We start from the raw sequence: 22,450 nt of genomic DNA on the forward strand, positions 1-22,450 counted from the left end.
GGCATGAAATGTTTAGGCTTTTATCAATGTTTTAACACGGTTGTTAACCTAGCGTTTACACATGCATTTGAGAAATGAATTTAAACTTTTATGCATTAAACACATTCAAGACAGCAGGCTACCAACTTCAATCTGTCAAAAATAAAATGCACACGTTTATATGGAGACGATTATTTTAACGACAGCACAGCTACACGGCCACACTACTACTCATGCCGATGTAGCCGAATTAGGCTAATTTCTATTTTTGTCAACTACAAAACAGAAATAGTGTTGCTAATATAATAAAAAAATGTAAATCAAATTAGTGCTTAAAAAATATATTTTTTTACTTAATTAAGAGATGTTTCTGATAACCATATTGAAATAAATTAATAACAAGTACATAATTGATTATAACCATATATATATTTTTACTCAAAATAATTGTTTCAATCTTAATTACATTGGAATTTTGTACGGTTATTTTTTATTAAAGTGGCACCTCTGAATTATAAATCAGCTGTTTAATTGTAGCTGTCGTCTTTAAAATAATTCAGTAGCTGACACACGACTACAACTGTAACCAGCAGAATTTGTGTTCGTGTAGTCGTGTAGCCTGTTGTCTTGAATGTGTTTAATGCATTACTATCAAAAATAACCAAGTTATAACCAAAATTCAAAACGAAGTATCATCAAGTGCACGATTTCCTTAAACAAAATAACGTATACGTTTTGAGAAATTAATTAATAAATATGTAAATAATATGTTACCTTATTTTAGGTAGTTTCCTAATATTTTGTAATAAATTTGTTGCAATTGAGTTTCTCGTTTCATTAGTGAACAAAATATTCTAATAAATAAGTCTCTCCATTGAATTTTCACACACTCAGAACCATATATTCTTAATTTCATATTTCTTGGTCCATTATTCAAGAAAATTCAAAAAGTACCATTTGAAAACCGAAATAGCTAAGGTTCAGTTCTCACATTTTGGTAAATATATACTATCCCCTATGGCACTCTAGTTCCAAATAACACTGTGTTTTTGTGATTAAAAATAAAATAGTTTATTAACTCATTTTCTTAAAATTTAACTAAAAATAATATAAGGTATTCAAAATAAAGAAGTATTAAGAATAAATAAAAAAAAGTGTTATTAAAAAAAAATATTGTTAAGAATAAAAAAATCAATTTAATCCTCTAGGAAGAGGTGGAGGAGGCGCAGAATACTGCCTCTTTCTCATGGTCTGAGGAAGTGGTGGTGATGCATGCTGTTGTTGTGGTGGAAATATTTGTTGTTGTGGTGCAACATATTGTTGTGTTGGTGGTGCTTGTTGTTGTTGTTTTGGTGCTGCTGTTTGTTGTTGTTTTGGTTGAGCTGTTTGTTGTTGTTTTGGTTGAGCTGTTTGTTGTTTTGGTGCTGCTGCTTGTTGTTGTGCTGGTACTGCTTGTTGCTGCGGTGGTGCTGCTTGTTGTTGTGGTGCTGCTAATTGTTGTTGTGGTGGTACTGCTTGTTGCTGCGGTGGTGCTGCTAATTGTTGTTGTGGTGGTACAGCTTGTTGCTGTGGTGTTTCAGCTTGTTGTGTTGGTGGTACTGCTGTTCTAAATAGCTTTTTTTTAACATACAATTTTCTCTTGTTCCCACCCTTCCTTTTTTTTAATTTGAATTACGAACGGCTGGAGACTGCTGCTCCACCGTAATTTTAAAAATAATAGGGATTATAATACTCTGAAAATAAAAATAATAATTATTAATTAAATATAAATCTATTCTAATTTTTGTATAGCTTACCATTTCAACTGCTTTAATTTTTCTGAAAATAAATAAAAATTATAAAGTTTTTCTAATATTTTGTATAACTTCAAAATATTTAATCTAAGGTTTTTTTTAAATTGTACCAAAGATTAAATATTTTTTAAGGTATTTTTTTTAAATAGTACCAAAGTTAAATATTTTTTAAGTTACAATAAATTTGTACTTTTAAATAATAATTATTTAAGCTTAACCCAAATAATTTTTATTTAAAATACAAAATTAATATGTAACATAAAATATTGAACATTACCACAGACAACATTACTTACCAAAATTTACTGCACTAATGTCGCATCAGAATTTTCCACAAACTTACAAGAATTTACCGTTAATGTATGTTGGTACCAAAGTATACCAAGTAGTCCAACTCTCTATTTTTTAAAATTACTCTCTCACATATACGGGTACTGTGTAAATTCAACACCCTTGTGAGAGAATTATACACATCAAAAGTCTCGAAATTTTAACTATAAATTGTCGAATAAATATAGTTTAATACACATAAATTCAATAACTCACATTATTTTATAATTTTTTTCAACACATTTAGCACTTTTTCTTTTCCGAAGCACGTCCATTTCGCACAAACTAAAAAATATTTTTTTATTAATTTTGACGTTTTATTTTGTTTGTGGTAGGTTTTAAAATATAGAACAGAGTTTCAATTTTTGGTATTGAAAATAGAACAAAATTTAAATAAATTGAAATTTAAATATTTTTTTAGAACTCTGTGTGTCTGGTGAAAATTCAAAAGGCACCAACACATATACATTTTTGTTACTAACACATATTTAGACTTAGGTACTTTTTCACTAACACATGTATAGAGTTAGGTACTGCTGTCAAAGAGTTGGACTACTTGCTATACTTTGGTTGGTACCAAAGTATACCAAGAGTCCAACTCTCTATTTTATAATTTTACTCTCTCACATATACGGGTACTGTGTAAATTCAACACCCTTGTGAGAGAATTATACACATCAAAAGTCTCGAAATTTTAACTATAAATTGTCCAATAAATATAGTTTGATACGCGTAAATTCACTAACACACATTATTTTATATTTTTTTTCAACACATTTAGCACTTTTTCTTTTCCGAAGCACGTCCATTTCGCACAAACTAAAAAATATTTTTTTTATTAATTTTGACGTTTTATTTTGTTTGTGGCAGGTTTTAAAATATAGAACAGAGTTTCAATTTTTGGTATTGAAAATAGAACAAAATTTAAATAAATTAAAATTTAAACATTTTTTTAGAACTCTGTGTGTCTGGTGAAAATTCAAAAGGCTCCAACACATATACATTTTTGTTACTAACACATATTTAGACTTAGGTACTTTTTCACTAACACATAGAGTTAGGTACTGCTGTCAAAGAGTTGGACTACTTGTTATACTTTGGTTGGTACTACTGAATGCGACCGAAGTAAAAAAGTGATGGCAACTTTTGTTGACAGAAGGTTGTTACTACCTGTCTATACCTGATAAATTTTGATCATGATAAACGTAAAAATCGTTGTCAAGATAAAAAATTATAAGGTATAGTCTTCATTTATTAGTATTATTGCTTCGTTATGACAAAATTGTTAGTGCTTTTGCTCAGACAACTTTGTCTTGACAACAAACGTCATTAATTGTTATGATAAATATTTGTCTAGTATAGGCAGGGAGTTAAACCATGTGTATTAACAACTCTCTTATAACATCATGTTTTAACAGCATTTGGTGTCTGTTGTAGACGGGTTGTAAGACGTTTTTAAAATATTTCATTGCGTTTTTGCATTAATTGGATTGCATGACAAACAAAATAATTCAGTAGCTGACACACGACTACAACTGTAACCAGCAGAATTTGTGTTCGTGTAGTCGTGTAGCCTGTTGTCTTGAATGTGTTTAATGCATTACTATCAAAAATAACCAAGTTATAACCAAAATTCAAAACGAAGTATCATCAAGTGCACGATTTCCTTAAACAAAATAACGTATACGTTTTGAGAAATTAATTAATAAATATGTAAATAATATGTTACCTTATTTTAGGTAGTTTCCTAATATTTTGTAATAAATTTGTTGCAATTGAGTTTCTCGTTTCATTAGTGAACAAAATATTCTAATAAATAAGTCTCTCCATTGAATTTTCACACACTCAGAACCATATATTCTTAATTTCATATTTCTTGGTCCATTATTCAAGAAAATTCAAAAAGTACCATTTGAAAACCGAAATAGCTAAGGTTCAGTTCTCACATTTTGGTAAATATATACTATCCCCTATGGCACTCTAGTTCCAAATAACACTGTGTTTTTGTGATTAAAAATAAAATAGTTTATTAACTCATTTTCTTAAAATTTAACTAAAAATAATATAAGGTATTCAAAATAAAGAAGTATTAAGAATAAATAAAAAAAAGTGTTATTAAAAAAAAATATTGTTAAGAATAAAAAAATCAATTTAATCCTCTAGGAAGAGGTGGAGGAGGCGCAGAATACTGCCTCTTTCTCATGGTCTGAGGAAGTGGTGGTGATGCATGCTGTTGTTGTGGTGGAAATATTTGTTGTTGTGGTGCAACATATTGTTGTGTTGGTGGTGCTTGTTGTTGTTGTTTTGGTGCTGCTGTTTGTTGTTGTTTTGGTTGAGCTGTTTGTTGTTGTTTTGGTTGAGCTGTTTGTTGTTTTGGTGCTGCTGCTTGTTGTTGTGCTGGTACTGCTTGTTGCTGCGGTGGTGCTGCTTGTTGTTGTGGTGCTGCTAATTGTTGTTGTGGTGGTACTGCTTGTTGCTGCGGTGGTGCTGCTAATTGTTGTTGTGGTGGTACAGCTTGTTGCTGTGGTGTTTCAGCTTGTTGTGTTGGTGGTACTGCTGTTCTAAATAGCTTTTTTTTAACATACAATTTTCTCTTGTTCCCACCCTTCCTTTTTTTTAATTTGAATTACGAACGGCTGGAGACTGCTGCTCCACCGTAATTTTAAAAATAATAGGGATTATAATACTCTGAAAATAAAAATAATAATTATTAATTAAATATAAATCTATTCTAATTTTTGTATAGCTTACCATTTCAACTGCTTTAATTTTTCTGAAAATAAATAAAAATTATAAAGTTTTTCTAATATTTTGTATAACTTCAAAATATTTAATCTAAGGTTTTTTTTAAATTGTACCAAAGATTAAATATTTTTTAAGGTATTTTTTTTAAATAGTACCAAAGTTAAATATTTTTTAAGTTACAATAAATTTGTACTTTTAAATAATAATTATTTAAGCTTAACCCAAATAATTTTTATTTAAAATACAAAATTAATATGTAACATAAAATATTGAACATTACCACAGACAACATTACTTACCAAAATTTACTGCACTAATGTCGCATCAGAATTTTCCACAAACTTACAAGAATTTACCGTTAATGTATGTTGGTACCAAAGTATACCAAGTAGTCCAACTCTCTATTTTTTAAAATTACTCTCTCACATATACGGGTACTGTGTAAATTCAACACCCTTGTGAGAGAATTATACACATCAAAAGTCTCGAAATTTTAACTATAAATTGTCGAATAAATATAGTTTAATACACATAAATTCAATAACTCACATTATTTTATAATTTTTTTCAACACATTTAGCACTTTTTCTTTTCCGAAGCACGTCCATTTCGCACAAACTAAAAAATATTTTTTTATTAATTTTGACGTTTTATTTTGTTTGTGGTAGGTTTTAAAATATAGAACAGAGTTTCAATTTTTGGTATTGAAAATAGAACAAAATTTAAATAAATTGAAATTTAAATATTTTTTTAGAACTCTGTGTGTCTGGTGAAAATTCAAAAGGCACCAACACATATACATTTTTGTTACTAACACATATTTAGACTTAGGTACTTTTTCACTAACACATGTATAGAGTTAGGTACTGCTGTCAAAGAGTTGGACTACTTGCTATACTTTGGTTGGTACCAAAGTATACCAAGAGTCCAACTCTCTATTTTATAATTTTACTCTCTCACATATACGGGTACTGTGTAAATTCAACACCCTTGTGAGAGAATTATACACATCAAAAGTCTCGAAATTTTAACTATAAATTGTCCAATAAATATAGTTTGATACGCGTAAATTCACTAACACACATTATTTTATATTTTTTTTCAACACATTTAGCACTTTTTCTTTTCCGAAGCACGTCCATTTCGCACAAACTAAAAAATATTTTTTTTATTAATTTTGACGTTTTATTTTGTTTGTGGCAGGTTTTAAAATATAGAACAGAGTTTCAATTTTTGGTATTGAAAATAGAACAAAATTTAAATAAATTAAAATTTAAACATTTTTTTAGAACTCTGTGTGTCTGGTGAAAATTCAAAAGGCTCCAACACATATACATTTTTGTTACTAACACATATTTAGACTTAGGTACTTTTTCACTAACACATAGAGTTAGGTACTGCTGTCAAAGAGTTGGACTACTTGTTATACTTTGGTTGGTACTACTGAATGCGACCGAAGTAAAAAAGTGATGGCAACTTTTGTTGACAGAAGGTTGTTACTACCTGTCTATACCTGATAAATTTTGATCATGATAAACGTAAAAATCGTTGTCAAGATAAAAAATTATAAGGTATAGTCTTCATTTATTAGTATTATTGCTTCGTTATGACAAAATTGTTAGTGCTTTTGCTCAGACAACTTTGTCTTGACAACAAACGTCATTAATTGTTATGATAAATATTTGTCTAGTATAGGCAGGGAGTTAAACCATGTGTATTAACAACTCTCTTATAACATCATGTTTTAACAGCATTTGGTGTCTGTTGTAGACGGGTTGTAAGACGTTTTTAAAATATTTCATTGCGTTTTTGCATTAATTGGATTGCATGACAAACAAGAATTTTTGATTTTTTTATTGCATTTAAAAAAAATTAAAAATTTATCATATTTTTGCAATAACAGTGCAATCAATAGATTAAATTTTACCATCAGGCAAAACATAAAAACAAGAATTTTCCGTAACCAAAGTGAAATACATATAAACCGTGAGTTAGTTTATTGCAAATCCTTCTTATTAGCGAATATGCTACGTATAAACTAGGGCTCTATAGTTGAATCAAAAAGTTGACTTTACGACCTTTAGACCTTTTCCGATTTTCAAAAAGTCGACTTTTCGACCTTTAGACTTTTTCCGTTTTTCAAAAAGTCGACTTAGTAATATATGAAAAGTCGACTTTTCGTATTTTCGACTTTTTACTTAAACGACTTTTTTGACTTTCCGACTATTTTCAGCAACGATTTTTTTTTGACCATTTTGGAGGAAGTCATTTTTTTCTAGGACCAATCACACGATTGGCTCATTATGTTCCAAAAACTGCCTACTTTCATATAATATATGACTTGTACCAAGCCACTTCCCATGTGTCCCGTAATAAATCAGCAACGATTTTTTTTTGGCCATTTTGGAGGAAGTCATTTTTCTATGGAACCACTCACACGATTTTTAGCACGATTGTCTCATTATGTTCCAAAAACTGTCTATTTTCATATTATATATGGCTTGTATCGAGCCACTTTCCATATTTCCCGTAATAATTCAGCAACGATTTTTTTGGTCATTTTGGAGGCACCTATTTTTCTCTGGAACCATTCACACGATTTTTAGCACGATTGGTTCATTTTGTTCCAAAAACTGTCTACTTTCATAATATATATAGCTTATACCGAGCCACTTCCCATGTGTCCCGTAATAAATCAGCAATGATTTTTTTTGGCCATTTTGGAGGAAGTCATTTTTCTCTGGAACCATTCACACAATTTTTAGCACGATTGGTTCATTTTGTTCAAAAAACCCTCTACTTTCATATTATATATGGCTTGTATCGAGCCACTTTCCATGTGTCCCGTAATAAATCAGCAACGATTTTTTTGGCCATTTTGGAGGAACCTATTTTTCTCTGGAACCATTCACACGATTTTTAGCACGATTGGTTCATTTTGTTCAAAAAACCCTCTACTTTCATATTATATATGGCTTGTACCGAGCCACTTCCCATGTTTCCAGTAATAAATCAGCAACGATTTTTTTTGGCCATTTTGGAAGAACCTATTTTTTTCTGGAACCATTCACACGATTTTTAGCACAATTGGTTTATTATGTTCCAAAAACTGTCTACTTTCATAATATATATGGCGTGTACCGAGCCACTTCCTATGTGTCCCGTAATAAATCAGCAACGATTTTTTTTGGCCATTTTGGAGGAAGTCATTTTTCTCTGGAACCATTCACACGATTTTTAGCACGATTATCCCATTATGTTCCAAAAACTGCCTTCTTTCATAATATATATGGCTTGTACCGAGCCACTTCCTATGTGTCCCGTAATAAATCAGCAACTATTTTTTTTGGCCATTTTGGAGGAACCTATTTTTCTCTGGAACCATTCACACGATTTTTAGCACGATTGGCTCATTTTGTTCCAAAAACCCTCTACATTCATATTATATATGGCTTGTACAGAGCCACTTCCCATGTGTCCCGTAATAAATCAGCAACGATTTTTGTTGGCCATTTTGGAGGAAGTCATTTTTCTCTGGAACCATTCACACGATTTTTAGCACGATTGTCTCATTATGTTCCAAAAACTGTCTTCTTTCATAATATATATGGCTTGTACAGAGCCACTTCCCATGCTTCCCGTAATAAATCAGCAACGATTTTGTTTGGCCATTTTGGAGGAACCTATTTTTCTCTGGAACCATTCATACGATTTTTAGCACGATTGGTTCATTGTGTTCCAAAAACTGTCTACTTTCATAATATATATGGCTTGTACCAAGCCACTTCCCATGTGTCCCGTTATAAATCAGCAACGATTTTTTTTGGTAATTTTGGAGGCACCTATTTTTCTCTGGAACCATTCACACGATTTTTAGCACGATTGGCTCATTTTGTTCCAAAAACCCTCTACTTTCATATTATATATGGCTTGTACCGAGCCACTTCCCATGTATCCCGTTATAAATCAGCAACGATTTTTTTTGGTCATTTTGGAGGCACCTATTTTTCTCTGGAACCATTCATACGATTTTTAGCACGATTGGCTCATTTTGTTCCAAAAACCCTCTACTTTCATAATATATATGGCTTGTACCGAGCCACTACCCATGTGTCCCGTAATAAATCAGCAATGATTTTTTTTGGCCATTTCGGAGGAACCTATTTTTCTCTGGAACCATTCTCACGATTTTTAGCACGATTGTCTCATTATGTTCCAAAAACTGTCTTCTTTCATAATATATATGGCTTGTACCGAGCCACTTCCCATATTTCCCGTGGTAGATCAGCAACGATTTTTTTTGCCATTTTTGATTAACCTTCTTATACCTAAATTCCAACTAGTAATTTTTGTTAAAATTAAATTATAGTTTTCTAGTATTTCTTAGGTTTTATGTTTTTTGCTTTTATTTCCATTTGCATTAATATTACTATATAATTGGGTATTTTTACTTCCCGATTTTCTTAATTCCCATAAATTGGGTATTTCGACTTCCCGGTTTTTTAAATTCCCAAAATCGACGCTATCTCGTCGACGCTATCTTGGCTCACGTGAAAGAAAATAACAACAGACAAAACATCTGTTGTGGTGTTGGGGGTTACCAGATGTTATCGGCGCTGGTATGATCGCGTATGCCGGGCTGAGGCTCGCCGGATGGGGTGGTCCTTGCCACTTACTTATTTACACAATATTATAATTTTTTATAAATAGCTTTTCGGTATTAGTGCGGTATCCGTAAATACTGGAAATCTTAATTATTTTTGCGTTAATTTTTTTTATAACTATTATTTTTATATACATACAGTGTTGCCAGACAAAGTTTACCTCATGTCCCCAATTTGAAAGTCGATGTCCCCAAAAAATCCCCATTTCAAAATTGAAATCCCCAATTTTGTACCCGTAAGTTTATATGTATTTTTAAAAAACAAAATTAAAAAAAAAAACATATATTATATTGTTAATACAAAATTTTACTAAAGTTGATTCATCGATTTTGGAACAACTTGTTTAGAAGATATTATTTTTTAGGACTCCTTGAGAAATCAAGAGTTTTTTAATATTTGATTTTTAAAATGTAGGGGTTTGAACTTTTTATCCCAAAAAATTATGTTTTTTTAAAAAATGTAAATTCAGTTCACCTTTTAGTACATAATTAAGATTCGAATTTAGAACTTTAACTTAATTTGCAATACAATTGATAAATAAGATGGATACTGTATTCGATTATAGCCATGTCCGTCTGACTGTATATCTGTAGAAATTAACTTTCCGAAGCCCCCAAATAACTTACATACCCGATTCATACATCAATATATCCGGAATTCTTCCGGCTCGGTTGCTGTTTAAAATCTAGAAAATCGGTCCAGATATAAGGAAAAAACCAGGACAACCTCTATATTTTACCTATATCTAGATTACTATGACCATAGTAAATTGGACCTACAATGCGTCAAAAACGGGAAAAATATTTTTTAAACCGATTTTTTTTTCACCAAATTTTTTTTTTTACTAAATATAAAAAAAACAATTTGAAAAAAAAATTTTCAAAAAATGTTGACACTAATTGTCCCTAAAAAGCCTTTAAGGCGCTGAGGCATAATTTATAATTTGACAACCTCGATTTTTGACCTATATCTGGATTACTATGACCATAGTAAGTTGGACCTACAATGGGTCAAAAACGGAAAAAATATTTTTTAACCCGATTTTTTTTCACCAAATTTTTTTTTAATATTTAGTAAAAAAAAAATTTTAAATTTAAAAAAAAAAAAAAATTTTAAAAATGTTGCCACTAATTGCCTCTAAAAAGCCTTTAAGGCGCTGAGGCATAATTTATAATTTGAATTTTTTGTAATGAATAAAGAAAGAAACCCTTAAAAAAACTACTTTGAAAAATAAAAATAAATTTTGTTTACTTAAAAATATTTAAAATTTTTATTTTGAAGTATAATTTGGTGAAGGGTATATAAGATTCGGCACAGCCGAGTTTTTCAGTGCTATATAATTTTTCTAATTTAAATGATGATAGAATTATGGTAGCACTACTAAATGTCAAACAATTATCGATAATTTTGCATAAAACAGGTGTTCAACCAAATCAAAAATTTGTACGTTTTACCCAATAAAAAAATTAAAGTTTATTAAAAAATAAAATTATTGGTAAGAAAATGGACAAAGAAGACACCGCATCGGAAGTGGAGTTTTTGCTGGATACTGTAAAAAAAATACAGCGCTACAAGTTTATGAAACTTAAATAAATTTTAAATAAATAACGTTGGCCATTTAAGTACCATTTAAAAGAGCACTGAAAAACTCATTTAAATAGAACTTAAAGATAATTAATATTTAAATACGAATTCAAAAAATAGCTCTTAGAGAATGATTCAGCTTTGTATTCTTAGCAAGAATTTAAAACAATTTAACATCTGTGAACATTTTTTGAAATCCTTTTTTTTAATTTTTACATTATCAAAGTAAATTGTGGCGAGCAAAAAAAGTCTCGAAATGCATATCTAAAATTTTTGTCATTTTCGTCAAATTCTGAAGAAATGTAATTAACATTTTTAATTACAGATACAAGCACTATAAAATTTAAATAAAGAATGTCTAAAAATGTAAAATCCCCAAAAATGCATGTAAATCCCCAAATTTTGTTAAAATCCCCAAATCCCTCCCCACGGAATTCTGTCCCCAAAAAAATCTTGAAATCCCCAGTTTGGGGACAAATCCCCACATCTGGCTACACTGTATACATATTACATATTTTTATACCCTTCGCCATGAGTGGCGGGAATTCTTCCGGTATTCGCCATTACTGCTCTGGATTTGTTGAGTCGTACTTTCGCGGACTTCGTGACGAACACTTTGAGCTGTGAGGCTGCTCTGGTGAAATAATGGTGGTGTTATGCATCCATCGGTTTTTCCCAAGCTCAATTTATGAGGCAAGTCGATGATATAATCAATAATGCATTAATGATATAAAGATGGCCTTAAATGTAAATAAGCAACAAAACATTCCAACGAATCCGGCTCCGACTGTGTCATTTCATGATGCTCATGCAAGAGGACTAGAGCTGTTACTGGAACCACCGCAAACTGGCTCAAATTAATTCTTGGTAAGATTTGGAGAATGCAATCTTGGCTCAGTATCAGCGTTTCGAAAATGAATTCCAAGTGCAGATGCAAGTACTCAATCGCCGGAAATTACCGCAGGAGTCGTTTGAGGAATTTTATAATGCGAAGGTTCGAAGGACCCAAATGTTTAGCTCAGAAAGTGGTGGTTGGAATGCTGGAGAGAAAATCACCTTGATCCGTAAATAAAATAAATATAGGTATTTATTTTATTTACTCGAAATAAAACCCCAATAGGAAAAGATTGAAATAAAGAAACAAAAGGAATTAGGGTTTTGAACAAATTCAATATTTTTTATTGTTGCAGAAATTATTACCTCTTTTCAAGACTGGCGAAAGAACAAGAAGAAAATTCAATTTTTTAGAAGAAAACCGGATGCAGCCTTATGACATTTAGGCCAACTTGACATTTGGTTTTAGGTGTTAATAAACATTTAGAAAGAGATAAATAGCTATGTTTATAGCTATTTATCTGTTTGCTATGCAGCTTTGATATACAATATACAAAAAAAAAGTACATTGTACTTATAGGGTTAATAACTGAAATGTTATCTGTTGGCGTAAACATTGCCGCCCGCCTTGCAGGACACCTGCAAATGAATGAAGGAAAAGTCGCCTTGGCCATGTCATAAGACTGCTGTGGAATAAGAAAAAAATATTTACAATGTTAATCTTATAATTAATATAATTCAAATTCAAGTAGTATATATGTTCATCAATTATATGTTTATGTGTTATAGTACAATAGAATTTTTAAATTTACAATTCAATAATATTAAATTCAAGAAAAATTTTTTAAATTTTACTGTACGTTTGGTATTTTGCGTGTATGAAAGTGCATTTCAGATTTATAATGAACAGGGACCATAAATAGTCCAACCAAAGATAGTGCTTTGAGCAGTGGGAAAGCCTGTTTTCGAGAAAAATCCCTCACGAATTACCTTAGGATAAAGGTCTGCGCCGATAATTATATCAATAGAGCCCGATTCGTTAAATTTTGAGTCTGCGAGGAACATATCACGGAAATGGTTTTTATAGTTTTCTGGAAGGGATTCAGACGGAGTTCGTAGAGCTATCCGATTGTCTACCCGAAATGTTCCCTCGATTTTGGAAGACGAATCGAATCTGGATTTTAGAGTAATCGGACAAATAGTTTCTTCGCGGAGTGTAAAAGCTGTCAAATCCAACTTGTCGACAAATTTCTTCGAAACTCTGCTAACTGTAGATGCGGAGTCAAGCAAGCATCGAGCATGCGTAGAAGATACTTTTACGAGAACTGTCGGTAAAAGAACCAATGTGTTTTGACGTAAGATCGAAGTTAGAGATGCTGATTTTGATGTCGAAGGTAGTGAGTCCTCTTCCTTGGGTCTGGACGAACGGTTTTTTTTGGACGTTGAAGGGCGTTGCGGAGACGGAGAGCGTGAGCGTGAACGTGAACGACGGGGCAATAAATCTTTTACTAGTCGTGGATTAACATGCAATAAGGTATGATGAAATTTATGGCAATGTTTGCATCCAAGTCCAGAAAAGCATGTGCCATGGGAATGGTCATGAGCTAGGCAGTTTGAGCAGTACCTATGCTCGCGGACTGCACGTATGCGATCGTTTATATTCATTGCCAGAAATTTCCTACATGTTCGCAAAGGATGTGGTCGCTTACAGATTCTGCACGGAAACGCATTATATCTTTTTGGAAGTCTCTGGGAGGAGGTGTTGGATTTCGATGATCTCGATGTAATTTTAGGCATATTAATCTGAAAAAGGAAATTGTATGATAAGTGAGAGAACTAAGAGGGGGGACGCAACTCAGATTCTGTAGGCAGAAGAATAAGTTTAACGATTGGACGCTTTATAATGCCTCGTTGTGTGAAAACTTCTGCAACGCGAACTCGATTGTCTGAGCCAGAGTAGATTTTTGTCACTCTACCAAGTCGCCATGAATTCGGTGGGAGGTTTTCATCTCTTATGACGACAAGTGATCCTTCTTGTAGATTCTGCTCGGGTCTTTGCCATTTTATTCTTTTATGAAGTTCTTTCAAGTACTCATTTTTCCATCGTTGGCAGAAGTTTTGATGAACCAGTTTTAATTTTTGCCATCGATTAGTTATGGATACGGATGAGTCGTTAACCTGGGGGTCGATAGGTGCGAGGATTGGTGAACCTATAAGGAAATGACCTGGAGTTAATGCGCAAAGATCTGTAGGATCAGTTGACACTGGAGAAATTGGCCGGGAATTCAAACAAGATTCAATTTTGGATAATAGTGTGGATAACTCTTCATGCGTGTATTTGTGACAGCCTGCAGTTTTTCGGAAATGTGCTTTGAAACTCTTCACACCAGCCTCCCATAGGCCGCCCATATGTGGGGCGCCAGCTGGAATAAAGTGCCACATAATATTTTGGTGAGAGTAGTTCGCTTGAATGCGTTGTTGAGTTGTTTGAATGAATTCCTTGGCTAATATTCGAGATGCTCCAACGAAGTTTGTTCCATTGTCAGAATACAGGTGTAAAGGACAACCGCGGCGTGACACAAAACGACTGAATGCTGCCAGGAAAGTAGGAGTAGAGAGGTCGGATGTAGCCTCTAAGTGAATCGCCTTTGTAGAAAAACAGACGAATACACATACATATCCCTTTGTAATGCGGCAAGCTCGACCGGAGTAGCTCTTTACGTCGAAAGGGCCAGCGAAATCTAGCCCTGTATGCGTGAATGGACGAGTAAATTCACAACGCTCTTGCGGCAACGCGGCCATTATCTGCCTTTGACATCGTTTTTTATATACTAGGCACGTCCTACAATTATTGATTGTCGATTTTATAAGGTTTTTAGCCTTTGGGATCCAATATTGCATGCGTAGAAGTCGCAAAACTAATTGATTACCGCCATGTAAGCTGATGTCATGGATAAATTTTACCAGTAGTCGTGCGAATTTGGAGTTATATGGAATAATAATCGGGTGTTTTTCATTATACGACAGTTCTGGAGATAACTCTAGCCGACCACAAGAACGTATCAAACCTTCTTCATCTAGAAACGGATTGAGGTTTAGGATACTACTGGATTTGGAAACAACTCGTCGAGATGAAAGAGCTCTATAGTCGTTTGGATAAGCTGCCTTTTGACAAACGGAAATAAGTCTGTCACGAACGGAAATTATTTCACAACTTGAGATCAGGGTGGAATCCTTATAGAAACTTGAACGAAACCTTGGATGTGTACGGTAGAAAAACCTATAGACATATGCCATTACGCGCATTGCCTTTGAAAATGATGAAAATCTTTCTAACAAATCATCGAAATCAGAAAAGAATGAAAAATGGACGCGAATAGGTTTGATTTCTAGATCTGTATTAGGAGTATCGAACAAATGTTGATTTGGCCAATCAGAAATGGAATTCTTAAGCCAAGAAGGACCGAACCACCATAATTTGTTGTTGTTTAGTTCTGATGGTGAAATACCACGGCTTGCTAAGTCAGCTGGATTTTCTTCGGAGATTATGTGCTTCCATCTAGAAAAGGGGACTATTTGGGTTATTTTTGAAACTCTATTAGCCACGAAGGTAAGCCAATTACATGCTGGTTTTGCAAGCCAGGAAAGTACAATTGTTGAATCCGTCCAACATGTTATGGTATAGTTATCCACATCTAAGCTTGGTATCAGGTTCTCAATCATTTCAGCAAGAAGTAATGCACCACAAAGTTCAAGTCTTGGAATGGACAGTGTCTTGATTGGTGCAACTTTAGTTTTAGATGAAATCAAATGTGTTTGAACAGAACTATTTAAGGATATGCGGATGTATAATGCTGCTGCGTAAGCTTTCTCCGAGGCATCGCAAAATCCATGGAATTGGACATCAGCATTTATAACATAATCAATCCATCGAGGAATTCGAATGGAATTGATTGACGGATAACTTTCTTCGAATGACTTCCACTGATGAAGTGTTTCAGGAGATAGGTTTTCGTCCCAATCAGTGCCATCTATCCATATACGTTGCATGAGCATTTTTGCTAGAACAATACATGGCGCTAGCCATCCAGCAGGATCGAACAATTTGGCTATTCTGGAAAGAACTTCTCTTTTCGTATATACTGTCGACTTCTCGAATTGTCTTGCATCGAAGTAAAACTCATCGGAATGAGCATTCCAACGAATTCCCAGAGTTTTTGCAGAACTATTATCTTCGAATATTAGAAAATGTTCATGTAGTAAATGATCTTTTGGAATATCTGTTAATATATCCACGGAATTGGATGTCCATTTTCTCAACTCGAACCCAGCTGAGTGTAGAGCTTGGATTAGCTCCCTTTTTGCAATTATGGCATCTCGTTTTGAATGTGCTCCGGCTAAAACATCGTCCACATACATCGACTTTCGAAGAATCGAACTGGCTATGGGCAAAGTGTCCTGAACGTCATCTGCTAGTCGTAGAAGTGTACGAATCGCCAAATATGGCGCGCAATTCACACCAAAGGTTACCGTTTTCAATTCATAGTCACATATTGGACTATTCGGACTATCACGAAATAGAATTCGTTGATACGAAGTGTGTTTCGGATCAACCAAAATCTGCCGATACATTTTTTGAATATCTGCATTGAAAACAAACTTAAAGAATCGCCATCTTAGAATTAGTAAAGTAAGGTCATTTTGCAGAATAGGACCTACATGAAGGACAGAATTCAGACTGAGTCCATTGGAAGAAGGAGACGAAGCATTAAACACTACACGGACCTTTGTAGTGAGGCTATCAGGTTTAACGACTGCATGGTGTGGAAGGTAATATACCTTAGAATTATCAGAGAGATTTGAAGAACTGACTTTGGTCATATGACCAAGTTCTTCGTATTCCCGAACAACCTTGTCGTATTCGAATTTAAGGTCAGCATTTCGAATTAGCCTAGCCTCATTTCGAAGAAATTGTGCCATCGCACTGGATCGAGAATGACCAATGCTCGGACTATCTGGAAAACCCTCCTTAAAGGGTAACGAAACTATGTAACGACCATCTGAGTTTCTACTCGTCGTTTGAAAATATAGTTCTTCACATGCCCTGTCAGAAGGAGACATAAAGTTCTTCTTAGGAAGATTCTCCACCTCCCAAAAGCGCGAAATGGCCTTGTCCAAAGTAATTTCACAAAAATGAGAAGCAATTGTAAGATTGGTATTGGACTGACGTGTAACCGGCCCGGTAAGAATCCATCCGAAAACGGTTTCTTGGGCTAAAAGAGATTCACATACATTATGTATAATCCCTGAACGAACAATTAATGGAAACACGTCACCGCCAATCAACATATCTATTTTCGAACTTGAATAAAACTTTGGATCTGCCAATTGAATATCAGGAAGGCTCGAAAATTTCGAATGAGAAAAGCTTTGAGAAGGGAGGTTATTGGACAAGTGAGGAACCACTAGAGCTGTGACTGAAATGGAGATGTCGCTATTTATATTAGAACCCACAACAATAGAACATTGACGTTGAACTTTTGCAGAAACTGTGTTATTCAACCCAGAAATCTGTGCATTATTAGGCTGTGAGGGAAGTTTAATGGTATTCAGAAGTCGCTCAGAAATAAACGTTCCTTCTGACCCAGAATCTATCAATGCCCGTACCTGATATTTTGTGCCCAAATGTAAAATGTACACCCAAGCTGTTCCCAGTAGAACACACTTTGAATTAGAAGCAAAACAAGATTGAACTCGGCCAGAAGTGGAATCATTAGTGGACTGTATTGGACCAGAATTAGAAGGATAATAGGGGGCCGAGGTAGGTTTGAGTGCTGAACTACTGGTACTTGGGCCTTGTTGAGAGGAATTAGAGTTATCAACATCCTTATGAAGAAGAGTGTTGTGTCTTTTTTGACATTTAAAGCAACTATGTTTACTAGTGCAATTTCTTACACTGTGCGTTTTCGAAAAACAATTCAGACACAAACCCTCCTTTTTGATTTCTTCCAGGCGTTGTTGATAACTCATTTTTAAAAATTTGGCGCACTTACGAATCGTGTGGGTTTCTTTTGGACACAACTGACACTTAGGAGTGGACACTTTTGCTTGAAAGCTATGAACTTTTTTATTAGAAATGGAACTGGACATATTTTTTGGTTTTTGATCATTGCTTTTGGTAGAACTTGAACCACGAATCTCTGTGACAGATTCCAAGGTCCTGTAGCGATTAGTCAGGAATTGGTCTAACTCTGACCACTTTGGAATTTCAGTCTTATCGCTTAACTGTTGTTCCCATAGCGTCAAGGTATTCTCTGGAAGCTTATTCGTACATATGAATACGAAAATAGGGTCCCAACTAGCGACGTCAATATTGTAAAGTTTTAGAATAGATATACAGGAATTTATATCTCTTTGCAATTGTTTGAGAGCGGTGCCTGATTCGGAATGAATTGGTTTTAGGTTGAAGAGGATCTTCAACTGACCATTAACCAATACTCTCCGGTTCTCATATCGCAAACATAGGTTTTTCCATGCCAAGTCGAAACCTTGATTTGTTAAAGGACTTTTTCGAACAATCTCTTTGGCCTCACCTGTTGTTTTCTGCATTAAAAAGAACAATTTTTCGACATTGCTGGCCCTAGAGTTGGACATAATCGCGGTAAACATGTCCCGGAAGGTAGGCCATGAAGCATAGTCACCATGAAATGTTTCGATCTCAACAGGTGGCAAGTGAAAACTATGAGATACGGAAGGAATAGGATTTGGGATAACATCATGAGAAGAGATGCGTATAGCGGAAAGATCGGTTGGACGTGTCACCACTTCCGGACTTGAAACTTGCTGGTCACGAAGATCGTCAGACAGCTGGCCCACTTTTGTCAAACAATTGCAATATGTAGTGTAAGTGCTTTTATACTTTTGCTTAAATGATTCTATATCAATTGGATCCTCTCCCTCATTAGTTTCTTTTTCAGCCTCAGCTAAGAACTGTTCGTAAGCTATCCTAATTCGATTCCAAAGCGACTTTAGTTCGAAACGATGCACTTCGAGTGCATGATGTGTTGTCAAAGGATATCTGTTATCGTTTAGGTCAGCTTCGAACTCAACAATGCTATCGGCTAAGCGAATGAATTGATCCAACGACATTATGAAATTTTATTAATGGAAACTTATGAAATTTTAGAAATGAAAAGTGAGTATAAAACGCAGTAAAAGGTAAATGTGGAAAACTGAGATTACCTTATGAAAATCAAGATTAAGAAAAAAAAAAAAAACAAACGAAACCGTACCCCAATATGTAAATAGAAAAACGATATAGAACTATCTCTTACACGAATATATATAGGAAATATCTACGCCAATAATTGTTATTCTACAAATTATATATTGTAATAGATTCACAAGAAAAAATTATCCAATCATAAAATGGTGAATTCATACATTCGAACCTCTGAGTGATAAAATGTTTGCATTCGTTTAGTGTTCTGTATAGACGATCAGCTGTTGACTATGTAAAACACCAACCAAGTTCATTGACCTCTTATTTATTGGAAGTAGAAATAATATGACTAGAATGTTTTGCAAATAATAGGCTTGTTCGCTTAGCTTTTATTAACAAAACAGAAACATACAAAACAAAAGGAGATTCAAATGTAGAAAAGATTTTTTTTCTCTTTCTTTTCTTTTTAAATTTAAATACAAATTGAATAATAATATTATAGGAAAAAAATTATATTAAATGAAGTAGAAAAAACAAGGGGAAATAAAATAAAATCAAATAAATACAATCATCCGAATAATTGGAGTGAATCAAATAAATGGTTAATAACCTTTATTGAAATATATATTTTCTCTTTTATTTTTTCAATATAATATATAATAAATCATATATTATAAAAATAGTAAGTATAAAGTTGAATGTAATATTTTTAGAATTATCGAATCGAAATTACATAAAATGAGAAATTATTTTATTTTTGAAATAAATTAATTTGTGGATTTATAAATACAATTTTATTTTCCTTAAATTTTTTTTTTTTTTTTTCGAAAGAATTTAAGGAACTCGCCTATTGTATCGTTTTTCTTGTTGATGTTCTTTAATAAAGCAATGGAAAGTATGTATAAACAAAACGGAGTTGCCGTGGTGCTATTTTAAATAAGCTGGTTTTTATTTTTCTTATAAAAACTTTCAATATAATTAGAAACCTAAAGAAACTTTATAAAAGATATTCAATATATATTCAAATATAGATAAAGCTTCTTTTTTCTCATTAAATTCGTAGCAATTACAAACAAAAAATGTCTTTTCGACTTTTTTAAAAGAATTTTATAAATTACAAAGGTAATTATTTGAAAATTAAATTTTTGATATCAAAAAATATAACGAAAGTAGAACAATTTTTTGTGATTTATAAAACCAACTTTATATTTGCGTAAAACTATAAATACTTCTCGGCAACACTGATACGTTGGAATGAGAAAAATGCAATTATGATGAGTAGGAGAAAATTGGAGTAAGTAAGAATGGGAAACGATGTAAAAGAGATCAATCTAGTATATTACTTAAGAGATTCTTAACTATTGAAGAGTATGTTAAATATAAAAAGTGTGTAAAATGGAAATAAAATTTAAATAAGATGATTTAAGGGGTAATATAAGGAATTTAACTAGGGGAAAATGTGAAGAAAAAAAAATTAAAAATTGGAATGAACAAATTGGAACTAAGGGGAAATAAAGGAATAGGAAAATAAAACGAATTGAAGGGGAACAAATTTTAAGGAGAAACGGAATTTATATTTTATGAGTAAAGCTGAAAAAAGGGGAAAATATGGGTAAAGCTGAAAAAGGGGAAAAATAAACATACATTCATGCATAAGGAAACATATGACCGAATAATCACAGCGCGAAAATCGTAGTATACCCTACACTTCGTATGTTATGATTTACGAACGATTGAAAATTTAATGCCAGAATCACTTACGATTGATGAAAACCTCCGTTCGGCGATAATTAAATTAGAGATGACTGGCTGGTGTAAAACGAACTTCATAAATTTGGACAAAATTTTGGTTATTTTTCTTCCTCTTTGTTTGTCTTCGTTTTCTTTTCTGTTTGCAATTTGGTTTTGTTTTCTTCGTTTTGTCCCAAATAATTATATTTTGCGCCGTTCTACTTTGGCTCTGATTTATATTTAATCTTCACTTTAATTGATTTTTTATTTAATATTTTCTTTTTGCGCTTTATGTTTTATGTTTGAAGAATGTTTTCTTTTTTAATTTTGATTTATTTTATTGAAAATACCACGTTGTGGTTTCAAAAAATGGTAAAATAAAAAAAAAACAACAAAATTGTTCCGAACGTACTGAAATGCACTCACTAACTAATATGCACAAAATACTAAACGTACCTTATTGTTTGTTAGTTGATGAAGAGCAATGTTGTTTGTTGTAATGATGTTTGTTTGTAGAGATGAATCCAAAAGCAACAGCAAGAGAACAAAGTGATTTCCAATCTGGTTCGATGGGACCAAATGTTTAGCTCAGAAAGTGGTGGTTGGAATGCTGGAGAGAAAATCACCTTGATCCGTAAATAAAATAAATATAGGTATTTATTTTATTTACTCGAAATAAAACCCCAATAGGAAAAGATTGAAATAAAGAAACAAAAGGAATTAGGGTTTTGAACAAATTCAATATTTTTTATTGTTGCAGAAATTATTACCTCTTTTCAAGACTGGCGAAAGAACAAGAAGAAAATTCAATTTTTTAGAAGAAAACCGGATGCAGCCTTATGACATTTAGGCCAACTTGACATTTGGTTTTAGGTGTTAATAAACATTTAGAAAGAGATAAATAGCTATGTTTATAGCTATTTATCTGTTTGCTATGCAGCTTTGATATACAATATACAAAAAAAAAAGTACATTGTACTTATAGGGTTAATAACTGAAATGTTATCTGTTGGCGTAAACAGCTTTCATCAAGTTCCCATACGATGAGAGATCGCTGATAGATATTTTTTTTTTTTTTTCATCATTTATTTATTGTATCTTCATTATTTAATGAACTAACAATAAGTGGTTCAAATCTTATATCTAATATTATTATTTAATTAGTCCAGCCAGTGCCGGACGAAAAAATTTTGTGTTCATGGTTGTTTTTGTTTTGGTTAACCTTCGCTTTACCAATACCCACCCGGGTGACCACATCGATTTTATTGGTTTAATATTTTTTTTAATTTTGTTGCGATTTAAATTAAATTTGTACTCACTGAACAAATTTTAGAGTTCTATAGAATTTTATAGAACCATTTTAAACTTTTTATAAGGTTTTTTCATTTTTTTAAAATTTCGTTCGTCGCATATATTTATAGAAGTGTAGTCTCACCCGGGTGGGTATTGGTAAACCATGTACATAAAAAACCTTTGGTAAAGCGAAGGTTAAATTGGCATTCTTCCTTCTAGATTAGGTCTGCTGTGTCTCTCCTTCTTAATCGAGTGTGGCCACGGTTATCTAATAT

The 22,450-nt window shown here is 32.8% G+C and overlaps 3 protein-coding genes across 3 annotated transcripts; all 3 read right to left on the minus strand.

Moving 5' to 3' along the window:
• Positions 1-1,170: 1,170 nt before the first annotated feature.
• LOC135958604 (ataxin-2 homolog) lies at positions 1,171-11,659 on the minus strand. Its single transcript, XM_065509501.1, has 7 exons — positions 11,619-11,659; positions 4,854-4,875; positions 4,733-4,790; positions 4,292-4,655; positions 1,776-1,797; positions 1,655-1,712; positions 1,171-1,577 (listed from the first exon to the last, which is right to left on the minus strand). The coding sequence occupies exons 1-7, from the start codon at positions 11,657-11,659 to the stop codon at positions 1,171-1,173; spliced, it is 972 nt and encodes a 323-aa protein (XP_065365573.1).
• Positions 11,660-12,791: 1,132 nt separating this feature from the next.
• LOC135957719 (uncharacterized) lies at positions 12,792-13,727 on the minus strand. Its single transcript, XM_065508513.1, has one exon. It carries the CDS (start codon positions 13,724-13,726, stop codon positions 12,827-12,829), a length of 900 nt encoding a protein of 299 aa, XP_065364585.1. The 5' UTR covers position 13,727; the 3' UTR covers positions 12,792-12,826.
• A 38-nt stretch (positions 13,728-13,765) lies between these two features.
• LOC135958605 (uncharacterized) lies at positions 13,766-19,078 on the minus strand. The gene is made up of 2 exons (XM_065509502.1): positions 14,998-19,078; positions 13,766-14,352 (listed from the first exon to the last, which is right to left on the minus strand). The coding sequence occupies exons 1-2, from the start codon at positions 19,076-19,078 to the stop codon at positions 13,766-13,768; spliced, it is 4,668 nt and encodes a 1,555-aa protein (XP_065365574.1).
• Between the last annotated feature and the right edge of the window lie 3,372 nt (positions 19,079-22,450).

Source organism: Calliphora vicina, chromosome 4 (genome assembly GCF_958450345.1).
Source record: "Calliphora vicina chromosome 4, idCalVici1.1, whole genome shotgun sequence".
In the NCBI taxonomy this organism is placed as follows: Eukaryota; Metazoa; Arthropoda; class Insecta; order Diptera; family Calliphoridae; genus Calliphora; species Calliphora vicina.